Below are 12,438 nucleotides of genomic sequence, written 5' to 3'. Positions count from 1 at the left end.
TTTCTTTTAGCACTCCATGGGGGTGCATGTGTTATCTTGCTCTCTTGCCTATGTGCTGCTTCTGCCCACACATCCCCAGAGCTTTCCCAGGTTCATCTGTTGCTTCCCCGGCCATCCCTCCTCTTTTTTTAATTGCATTTTCAGAATTCCCCATCCAACTCCCCCATTGCTCATTGGCTCTCACCTGTCCTAGCGTTTACCTGCATCCAACATACTCTTTACTGTTGCTCCCCTTCCCCTCCTAGTCGCATTTTCTTGTTTTACCTTTTTTAAGAGAGCATGGCAGCCATGGTTGATCTTTCAAAATAAGGAGCCTTTGCCCACCTTTAATATGTGATTATACAACTAAACACGATTTTGCACCTAAATATGTTTTTGATTCCAAATGTGATTTGTGTTCCTAAATGTGTTTTCAGTCTCCAGATACTCTTGTACCAGTGGTGATTTGAACCAGAATGTGAATTTGGATCTAATTGTATTTTTTGTTTTGCTCCTAAATGTTTTTCCACACTCATGTGATGTTACACAAAGAGTGATTTTGCACTTAAATGTGATATTTGGTGCTCGATGTGATCTGGGCTCCTAAAGGTTTATCTACACACAACTGCTGATGTTGGCCCAAGGGTAGTTTTGCTGCTAAAAGTAATACTAAAATCCTGCTTACTTTGCCCCAAATGTGTTTTGCAGCTAAACATCATTTGGCACCTAACTGTTTTTTCTTCTGTTAAAGACTTCTCACACTTTTACTGATGTTGTTTCAGGGGTAGTTTGACACTGCCATTTGTTGTCATCAAATGTGAGGTCATGTAGGCGCATGCCTTTTACACGAGGCGCAATCTTGCTGTGCCGAGCTGCGTCATTTTGCAGGAATGCGGCGTATTTACAACAAAACTGTGCATTCCTGTACTTACGCCGGAGCAAAAAATGCAGCCTAGCCCCAGTGCAGGCACCCTTGCATCATGGTGCAAGAATGCCGGCATTGCAGGGATGATTGTTTATATACAGGAAAGGACACCTTCCTGCACAAAACAATCATCAATGACGTTTTGCTCCTTCTATATAGAAAGAGCAAAAAACAAGGAGAAATAAGTGTTTCTCCTTGATGCACCACTCTTATGCCTCCCCTGGGGAGGGGTACGTTTTTGGTACTGCCTCAAATTTACAGATCCTTGAAAATCTAGAGCAGCGTCAAAAACTTATGGGAGCTGAGTGGGAACGCCCATAGCAACACAAATTGCACGCCCCTCTGCCGTAGAAACCTGCAATGAGCAGGACCATATTTACAAGGCAGCGTTAAGCCACGCTAAGTGGCTTAGCGCCACCGTGTAAATATGGAGCAGGGCACAGCGCCTACGAGAGTCGCAAAAAGTGACGTTTCGGTGGTGCAATGCCTTGTAAATGTGCCCCCTAATGTGTCATTATACTATTGCATTTTCTTAAAATAAATTGTCCACATTTTTTTCATATGATTTTGTAATAATGTAAAACAAATTTCAGCTAAAACAAAGGAACCTTCATATCTGATCAGATTAAAGGATGCATAAAGCAACACCTCAGAGATCATATTCCCACTGACCTTTCCAAAACTGCTACAAGCACCAAGCTCTTTGTTTTATTTCAAAGTGAAACTCTACATGGCTGGGATTGGTGTTGTGTGTGTCAGGGGATGTGCAAATATTTGTAATCATGTATGTACTTTGGCACCAGAACCTAGCGTTTGCCTTAAATTTCCAAAACCGCTTAAAGAATTTTCACTAAACCAAGAAAAGGCAATTAAATAACAGAAGAACCAACAAGCCATTGGTGACCAGGGGGGTGTGGCTGACATTATGGCTGTGAAGACCTGAGTTGCCCAGGCTCTGCTGGAGTGTAAAATAATTCTTACATTATCTTATACAAAGATGACCAATCCAGCTTAAAGAACAACATTGCACAATGCTGGATGGAAGGAAAATACAGCGATGTGCTTTTTATTCACAAGAAAGTTGAACATGCTCTGATTTAGGTGCCGTGGAGGATTTGAGGTGCAGCCTTTGTGGAGAAACAAAGATGGCGGAGCCAAGAATTGTGTTGAACTGACCAATCAGAAACACATCACGCGAGATGATTTTCTCTCCGCATTGGATTGAGGGGATGAGTGGTGCAGTGCCCTTGTGGGGCTTTAAGGAGTGATAGCAGAGCTGGGCAGGCAAGGTGGCAGTAGAAGAGACTGGATTTGGAGCATGGAGGAGTGGCGGGCAACAGGAGAGCATTTTGGCCCATTTTGATCCCCCGCATGGCATAGCCCATGACCTCTGGAGGCTCCATAGGTTGGACCAGAGCTCCAAGTGAAAAATGAGATCTGGAAAATATTACAAATAGCACCTCAAAGTGGGATTGCACATTAAGAGAGGAGATGGACTAGATGAAAGACAGTTATCGAGAGCTACTGCTGCACACATTAGGAAGAGACCCAAGTTAAAATCCCTCTGTATAAAGAAATAATCTCCAAACTTGACTGCCCTGAGTGATGGGGCGTGGGATCCATTGCCTCCTTGAGACTGCTGGTGGCCTCATACTTTTTGTTCTCCACACAGAGTAAGTTTAAGATAGCATAGGTGGCTCAGTAGACCTGACAAGACAGGGCTGCATGGACTTCAACGTACTTCAAATTAATAAAGATGTGAAGTAGTCGTAGCCAGATAACCAGTTCCCAAGATAAAAGGGATTGTAGTTCTTGCAACACAGATTCTTCATGCCACTGGTGAAAAATCAAATGGAGAGAGAGAGATAACAAAGTACTTCTCCACCCCTTCGTTAGGACTGGAGCAGAGTAAATATGACCTCACAAGCAGTGTCCCACACCTCAGACAGACTAAAATGCATCCGACTGAGGATAGATCTACATGAGCTGAGTGTAGATCTACATAAAACTTTGATAGAATTAAAATCGAACTGAGAACCAAGACAAAGCATCTTAGAAGTGATAAAGGCTCAATGGCAGCCAGAACACTCAAAGCAGAGGCACTAAATTTGATGAACTGGAAAGCAAAGAGAGTAGGGTGAGAAAGGACGCTGTTGCACTGCAAACACAAGCAACAGCCATCATTTCGAAATGCAAAGACCTCGAAAATTGAGCTGGGATAAGCAACATTCACATGCAGGGGTTCACTGAGGGTGTGGAGGTGGTCCGCCTAGAGATTTGCTTTATAGGTCTTTTTTTGCCATTGCTAGAGGATGAACACTCATCAACTTACAATCAAAAGAGCACACAGTGTATACCCAATGCAATGCAGCAAAATGAAAAAGCGGAGAGATATAGTAGTAAAATTTCATACGTTCAAAGACAAAGTGAAAATCCTTTAGCAGCAAGAACCAACGACTTAACTGTGTATTGAGAGCACAGGTGTTTCTATAGCATGACGTTGCCCTGGCCTTTCTGTGCAAACAGCATTCCGTCAAATAACAGAGTCACTTAAAGAAGACCGCCATAGATACCGCTGAGCCTATCTCATTGGTATATCATTTGACTATTACCAGAGATGTACCATTTCGCAGAAGTCCTGTGGGCAGCTCAACTTCAACAGATTTAAATATACCACAATGGCATTGAAGATCATCCAGATGGAACCACTCAACATTCAGAGCGTGATGTTGGTTTTGCTCCATAGAGGAAGTCCAGAACACAAAAATAGAAAAGAGAGCATAAAAGCCTGCACTGTTAAAGGATAATAATGAAAAATACAAAGACATCGCAATTGTTATTATGGGTTGTTTGTTCATAATGATGCTTGAAAATGGGCCCCTGGGACCCTCTCTTCAGACTGCCAATGAGTGCTTCAGGAGAGACAATTCATTCTGGCTGTTGGTGGCTGATCACCATCTTGGGAGCACTGCCTCGACTTGAGGTAGTAGGACTATCATGGGTGTTTTTTTCATTTGTGTGGTTTTGTATGGGGGGTTCAGGTTGCAGATAATGAATGAGGGGACTTCTTTTACTATGGTTCGGATACAACGCAGAGATTTATCTGATGCTCCCATACACAATGTGCTGACTACACAATGTATGGCAGAATGGCAGCTTTGCACAGTGATAAAATATGAAGCTTTAAAGTGTGTCACTCACTTCAAAGAGGCTTAAATTCCATTTAAAATAAAAACATTCTTGCAATATGTAGCGGAAGGTAGGTACAACATACTAGCACTCCATATTACATACACAGGGAAACATGACGATCACTGCATCAAACACAGATCCTACCCACTACCATATTGATCCCCAGCCAGGACACAATGGGGTGGCTATGTTTTTCAATACAGCCTTAGGTTTCACCCTAACGGCACACATAATTGATAGGGAAGGCAGGTATATTATGATCTCTGGACGTCAACATGTCTGGAAAATCACAATTGACACTCTGTATGCCCCCTAATACAGACCAGGATGTGCCACTCACCTCATTGCTTGAGGCATTGGGGATTTTGCCATAGGAGATATAATAGTGGCTTTAATTCTGTTTGGAACTCTGCAAAAGACACATCTCACCTCATTCCTCTAAAACTGAGGCTTTCTCTAAAAAACTGAAATCAGCAGTCAGAGATATGGTCCTTAGAAATCAATGGAGTGAACAATAATACACTAATCAATCAAACTATACCTTGTTTTCATAATCTCATGGATCGTATTACAAAATTTAGTACATTCTCACAAATAATAGGCTACCTCCCTTGTGGAGTCATACTAAACCAAATAGTAATATCAGACCACGTCTTTATAGAAATGTACCTATTAACAGATGCAACATTTATCAAAAGGTCGAGGTGGATACTTCACCCAGTACTACTTGGAGATCAGGTGCTAAATGAGAAGCTAAAAACACGTATAAAATATTTCCAAACAACCCATCCTGAACATTCTAGCTATGCCTGTACCTGGGATGCCTTTAAAGTGGTGTTACAAGGGAAATGTATTAGGATGGCAGCAGAGTATAAACAGTTAAAGCACAGGGAGCATGATATGTTGAAAAGGAACTCAAACTGGCAAATAAGACACACAAGGAAAGCCATTCAAGAATATTGCAAAGGAAGGTTAGGGCACTAAGGGTGTAAATAGAGCTGCTATCACACCTCTCCATCCTAAAAAGACGTCTTGTGAGCAAGAATAAAGTAGGAACACATTTAGTGAGGCAGTTGCAACAAATGATAGAACATAGTTATAATGGGGCTGTTAGACAGTCTTGCCTACAGTATGTGTCACCTGAAGATGGGAAGTTGAGAACTTTTTGAAACTTCTATAGCCATCTATACACATGAATCATATTCATATTGAATGTTTGGAAAACGTTGAGTTTCTCTGACTGACTGATCAGCAAAGACAAGAGCTTAAAACAAGTATTTTAGAAGAAGTCATAGCTGTTATTAAATTGCTTAAACTGCATAAATCACCAAGGCGATAGATTCAGCTCAGGTTTTTATAAAACCTTTGTTCCAACTCTGACACCCTTTTTAACAGATTTCTAACTGTAGTAGCAATGCAAGATCAGGTAAATCACAATATGAAAGCCGCACACATATCTTTCCTCCCCAAGCCTGGTAAAGACATGACAAAGTATGCTTTGCACAGACCTATAGTTCTAGTTAATGTTGATATAAAGTTATGTACTAAAATTTTAGCAACTAGAAATGAAAACTTTCTTTCTACCAAACCTAATACATCTCGATGAGCCGGGATGCATCAAAGGCAGCCAAACATATAACATTTGTAAAATAATCTTTAAAAATAATATTCATCCATTATTGCAGGCCTGTAAGTGTTTAATCTTTCCACCTTATGAAATAGTTTGTGACAAGAAATTTCAATTTCTTTGATGCTTTTCAAATTTGTACTAATGAGTTAAGTTGCCTGCATACACAATATGTCACTTATTTAACAGTCACAAACTCTGTGTTCTATTATGCACTATATTACTTTCTAGTTTAGTGTCCTAATATAATAATAATATACTTAATTAGTTTTGGAGGCCCTTAGGAGTCTAATGTTTTCTCCAAAGGCAATGCATGGTGTGAAGACTTTTTTAATTCTCAGATGTTTAAAACGTATAACTGAGTTGTAGCTCACTATTTTGTCTTTAATATATTGTATTTATTCTTGTATTTTGCATTTTTGAATTTTTGATATTGCATTATGTGGACCTCCTTTGGAGTTCCATATCATAATACATTGAATTTAATTGAATGGTAAAGTGGTCTACTTGATTGAAAATGATTGTAAAAAGAAGATGCCAGCTAATATAGCGTTACTTTTCCTGCTATTAAAAAACTCATGTAGAGATTACCCTACATTAATGCCTTTGTTTCTGTCCTGGGTAGGCAGGATAAACGCAATAAACAAATTCTTTATCCATTTCAAGCACTACAATTGTAATTCAGATAAAATTCTTTGTTGAACTTAAGCAAGGCATTAAAGTTCATATGGCAAAACCAAAAAGCTTGATTGACTTTTATAAATATCTCTGTGCCCTTAAGCAAGTAGGGGTCCTGGCATTGCCAGTGTTTGTGACATACTATAGAGTATCACAATTAACGGTTAATATCAATTGGTTGCTGAGGTGCTTATAGGAGCGCAGGGGTGGGAAGGACTATATGAGATCTAGTATGCACACCCAAGCCAGATAGATCACTTAATGCTTACAATAAGTACTACCTCTTACATTGCCCTGCCCATTTGGGATACCCTGAAAAAACACTTTGCTATGATTTCCTGCCTTTCCCCAGAACCCCTGTGCACCATAACCAGGGCTCTTAGTTTTATGGTAATATTAATTTTTTGAACATTCCATATGTATTTATCCATATTTATTTGTCTGACTTATTGGAATTCATCCATATTTATTTTGAGGTGATGTCAGTAAATGAAGTAGGAACATGCATATTTCCACAATTATTTAACTAATAAACATTCACTCATACCTTGATGCCTGTGGGATTTTAACTCAATAGATAGCCAAATATAATAACACCATACACCTATATGTACATTTTAGCATTAACCTACACATATATGTTGAAATCTGCATTAGTTTAAGGAAATCTCAACCACTTTTTAACTGCCCATGCTGTGAACCTTTTCAGATGTTTGCTTGGAATTCATGAATGGAGTCACTAAAAAGAGGCCCAATTTTCCCTATTCTTCAGCTTCAAGCTTAAATATAGAAAGGAATCACATTTTTTCTGTCTGTATTTATCTGTAAATCAGTAAAAATTGAAAACTTGGAGCCTTAACCATAACCCAGAATTTAGTACAGCCTCGTATCTAGGCCCATTTGATAAAAGGAATCAGGGAAATTAACTGGCGATTTTTGAAATGTGTCTGGGCAACCAAATCCCACTCTGGAGTGTGTCTCTTTTTTGGATGTGGTGGAGGCATAGAACCACCCCTCCTGAGCCATTTGTGGGCCTGTGAACCCCATCCTCCTGGGCCTAAACAATGATAAAAATTCTGTGGGTGCCCCGATCCGATCCCTATTGCAATTGTAGGCCATGGGACTGTGGGGATATCCTGCCTGCACATATCCTGGCTTCCTAGGGAGCTGGCTGTATGTGTTTGCTCCTGGCCAGTGGGAGTAGCTTTTCCCACTGTTCCAGTCGGGCTCTTGGTTTGATTGGACAACTTATAAACTAACGCCCAAGCGCGTCAAGGCACTAAAGTGTTTGATCCTCCAGGGGGCAAGAGCATCATCCCTATATTAAAAAAAAAGAAAACCTTACAAGGCAAAAAGCCAGGTCTTCAAGGACTTACGAAAAGATAGGTTGGCTTCAAGGCAGGAGATGGATTGAGGTAGAGTGTTCCAATGCTTAGATGCTGCCACAGCAAAGGCTCTTCCTCTCCATCTAGCCGGCGAAACCTAGGAATAACCAACAGGTTTTTCCTAGCACAACACAACTGTTTAGTGAGAACATACCGTTAGAAGAGATGCTTAATTCCCACAGGGCCTGAGTTGTGAAGTGCTTTATTAACAATGCATATGGCGGGAGAACGGCGGCGCGGCGACGCCAGTTGGCCGCCGCCTGAAGAGCTCCGCTGCTTCGAGCTCCGCTGCTTCGAGCTCCGCTTAATTCACTTGGGACCTCCTGTACGTCATCCCGCTTCGACCTGAGTATGGATTTCGGCGTCGGAATGCTGGGGGAGCTATCGGTGCATGTTTCAGACCTGGAGGTAGTCTGAAGTTTTTACTTTTTGGTGTTCGTTTGTTCCGCGATATTGCGGCCGCCATTTTGTCTCTTTTTTTTGCCGGCGCGCTATACTTTCAGTCAGCGCGATAGTGCACCGCTCTCTTTTTCTTCAATATCCTCCCCATTATTGCTCTGGCGCATGTTCTTTATTTTTCCCCTTTTTTTCCCTGCTGCAGAACTGAGGCATTTATCTATCCCATGACTTTAAAATATAACAGAGGTTAACTTAATAATGGGATTGAGTTGCTTCACTGTCTCCTCGTCTTTTGACTCCTTGTGGTGATACCTGCGCTGCTCCTCTGTTCTGCTCATTGTGCTCTCTCAATTGTTGCTTCTCCAATAAATAATTTGACGGTTCCTTGTTACGCCTACTCCCCAACTCTTCTGCAATTATGGAGCACTCCCATAAATCTCAGGGCTCAACTCCTGGTGGGCACAAAGATGCCAACGCTGCACCCGGCAAACGTCTTAAAAAACACCTGCCTTCACCCTCTAAGTCACCTCTTCCTCTCACCCTGGAGGACATTATGGAGGAGTTGCGCTTCATTCGCCCTTTCATGTCTGAAACTGCGGCCAGCTTACAACGTATGGAAGACAAATGGACCAATCTTGACTTAAGAATATCAGACGTCGAACAGAAAGTCAGTGATGCGCAGGATGTAATTGCTAAAGTGGCCACTCTCACTAATGAAGTCACTCAACTGAAGAAGGCCACGGAAAACCGCAATCGGCTCAATAATTTCTGTATTTATGGTACTCCGGAGAATTCAGAAGGCCCAGACTTGATCACGTTCTTGAAGACTCAAGTCCTTCCAGTTGTCGGTCTACCAAAGTCAACGAACTTTAATATCCAAAGGGCACATATACTTGGACCTCAGGATGCTTCCACCTCTTCCAAGCCCAGAGGGTATCATTGCCTATTTTCTTCTCCACTCTGATCTCATGGCCATCATCTCCGCTGCAAAACAACATAAACAACTCTTCTGGTCTGGTCATAGACTATTCTTCAGTCAAGATGTTGCCAAGTCTACCGCCACTCGTTGGAAGGAATTCCTGGATTTGAGACCTACACTACGCCCCATGAATGCACGCAATGGATTAATTCATCCCTGCTTCTTTAAAGTCACCTACAAGGAGAGGACATGGAGTTTCGAGGACCCTGCTTACCTCCGCAAATTTATTCAATCTGACAAGGGAGAGTCAATGGACCTAAGTAAAACATGATGATGAACTTTGGTTGTTAATGTTTGTTGTGTCTCTTATCTTGTTAGTTATGCCTATATTCTCTATTCAACATCATTGTCTTTACCTTCCCTTGTGTCTTTCAGGTGTGTTTTCCCCACTGTAGTTGAAGATTTACTTTCCACATGTAGCGTTTTTGTGTACCCCAGTATGTCTACGGTGTTCCCGTGATCCTGTTCTTCCTAGTTCATGGTAAGCCTCTTTTATTGTCCCATTGTAATTTCTTCTTTTCTCTTTTCTGCTCGTTGCACCTCTTCTGTGTGGAGGTCTCTCCCTTCGCTGCCCTCTTCCCACTTCATTGGTTTTTCTTATGTCTCATCCTATGATTGAAGTTTTCTGACTTCTGGTCATCTCCTTTTTGATATCTGTCTGGGTGGAGTCTTTCTCTCCGCCTTCTCTCTCTCTGGTTTCTGCTCTGTTTCTTTCTCTTTCCCCCCTTTCTTTTTTCTCGGCCCCCTCACTTTTTTATCCATCATTCTGGATACTATGACTCTTCCTGCTCGTATTTTTTCACCAGGCTTTTCTGTATTTGTTGTTTCTCTGCTCGCTTCTCATTTTTTTGTATTTTACTTTTCTATGCTCCTTCATTTCTTTTTGTCTGATTTTTTCATCCCTTTCCATTCTCTTCATTCCTTACTCCTCCAATCATCTTCTTATGTTCATTAATTTCTGTTTCCTTTTTTTCCTTTTTATTGTTATGGGTTTTTCTTCCCCACAACTCTCTATTCTTTCTCTATTTCTTCTTTTCTCATATTTTGGAAAGGATTACGAATCATTACTTGGAATGTTAAGGGTTTACGTAACCCCATCAAAAGACAACGGGTGCTCTCGCACCTTGCTAGACTCAATTGCTAAATTGCAATGTTACAAGAATCGCATCTTAAGTTTGAAGATTTATCTATGTCACGTAAACATTGGGTTGGTGAAATCTTTTGCTCGCCTGCTGTTCACAATAAGAATGGTGTTATTATCCTTTTTCATAAATCTTTAGATGTTTTATTACATAACAGTAACATCTAAATAAAGCCATCTTCCAACGTCATCTAAAAATTTGTTAACAAACATCAATTGTCTCTTTGCAATGTTTATGGTCCTACTGGTGTAGATGTTTCTTTTTGGACCAACCTTTCCACTTTTCTTTCCTCACACGCTGCCGATCACTTAATTCTTGGTGGGCACTGTAACCAACTCCTGGACCCTTTCCTTGATAGAAAATCCCAGACAAGATATGTCCCTAATAGAATGCAGAAAGGCTTTCTCAAAGCCATCACTACCAGAGGATTAATAGATACATGGCGTGCTTCTCACCCTGACACCCTAGAATTTTCTTTCTACTCTCCCGTTCACAAATCACATTCACGGATCAATTATCTTTTTCTCACACAACCAGCACTTCAATTCATGACCAATGTTGAGATTGGCTCAATACTCATATCTGATCATGCCCCTGTTATTCTCGATATGGATTACCCTCTTCCTTCTTCTACTTCCAGGAGATGGTGCTTTAACAACTCACTCCTTCTCGATCCGCAATTCTCTGCTCCATTTCTCCAATTTGCCCAAGAGTTTTTTCATCATAATCTTTCTTCCGTTTCTGACTTTCATGTTTTGTGGGATGCTTTTAAAGCTTCTGCTAGGGGTTTTATTATCGATTTTGTTTCTCGTAAGAAAAAGAAATCTCTATCGCACTCACCTTCGCTTCTTAAGCAAATTAAAGATGTGGAACACATGTACTTTACTACTAATTCTCCCAATACTTTACCTCTTCTCATTCAGGCTAAGCTGCAATATAATAAAATCTCGTGGGATTCAGCTAGCAATACCCTTCTTAAATTTAACGCTAAAATGTATGGTGGTCGTAACAAGGCTGGTAGGTCCTTAGCAAATTATTTTAAGATTAAAAAAGAGAAATCCAAAATTGCTGCCATCAAAGACGACTTAGGCACTTTGCACTTTTCTGACTCTGCTATACTTGATTGCTTTTCTAAATATTACTCTTCTCTCTACACCCCCGAAACTTCCCCATCCTCTGATCTTCTCGACTCCTTCTACCGCAACATTCCTAAAGCTCCAGATAGCTCCCCTGACCTTACCTCTCTTGATGCTCCTATCTCTGTGACGGAACTAATCGAGGGGCTGACTCTATTACCAAAAGATAAAACTCCAGGGCCTGATGGTTTCTCTGTTCTCTTTTTTCTACATTTCAAAGCACTTTTGATTCCCCATCTTTTATCACTGATCAATTCCTTTTTGCTATCTGGCGACTCGCACGGGTCTTTTACGCAAGCTATGTTGTGTTTAATCCCTAAAAAAGATAAAGATCCCACATTATGTAAGAACTCCAGACCGATCGCCTTAATTAATACTGATTGTAAGATTTATGCTAAACTCCTTGCTCTTTGTATAAACAATGTCATCCCCAATCTTGTCAACATATATCAATCTGGCTTTGTGAAAGGTCGCTCTATTATAGATAACTCGCGTACCCTTCTTAATATTATCCACTTAGCTTCGAAATCCGATTGCCCAATTGCAGCTATTACCTTAGACGCCGAAAAGGCTTTAGATAGGGTTAGCTGGGACTTCATATTCGGATCCCTGAAGTGGCATGGATTCGGTCCCACTTTTATTAAATTTGTAAACCTTCTATACTCCTCCCCTTCCACTTCAGTTTGGGTTAATGGTTCTCAGTCTTGTTATTTTCCTCTCCTCTGTGGCACAAGACAGGGTTGCCCTCTCTCTCCCCTCCTTTTCATCCTTGCTTTAGAACCCTTTCTAGAAACTCTGAAACGCTTCAAGGATTATTCGGGATTTGCTTTTCATGACATAGATATAAAGTTTACTGCTTATGCTGACGATATTCTTCTTTTTATCTCTAACCCATCCACTTCCCTTCCTGCCTTTTTTTCCTTATTACATAATTATTCTTGCGTCTCGGGATATTAGCTTAATGTTGACAAATCTGAAATTCTCCCCTTAAATAAA

At 40.8% G+C, this 12,438-nt stretch overlaps 1 protein-coding gene across 1 annotated transcript in view; it reads right to left on the bottom strand.

Moving 5' to 3' along the window:
• The window catches only part of LOC144790705 (uncharacterized), a 43,434-nt gene extending 35,182 nt beyond the window's left edge, over positions 1–8,252 (bottom strand). The window contains exon 1 of the mRNA XM_078665425.1: positions 8,213–8,252. Coding sequence (XP_078521551.1) covers positions 8,213–8,252 — 40 coding nt within the window. The remainder of the gene's footprint in view (positions 1–8,212) is intronic.
• Between the last annotated feature and the right edge of the window lie 4,186 nt (positions 8,253–12,438).

Source organism: Lissotriton helveticus, chromosome 11 (genome assembly GCF_964261635.1).
Source record: "Lissotriton helveticus chromosome 11, aLisHel1.1, whole genome shotgun sequence".
NCBI classification, from domain to species: Eukaryota; Metazoa; Chordata; class Amphibia; order Caudata; family Salamandridae; genus Lissotriton; species Lissotriton helveticus.
This window is presented reverse-complemented; position numbering and strand designations above follow the sequence as displayed.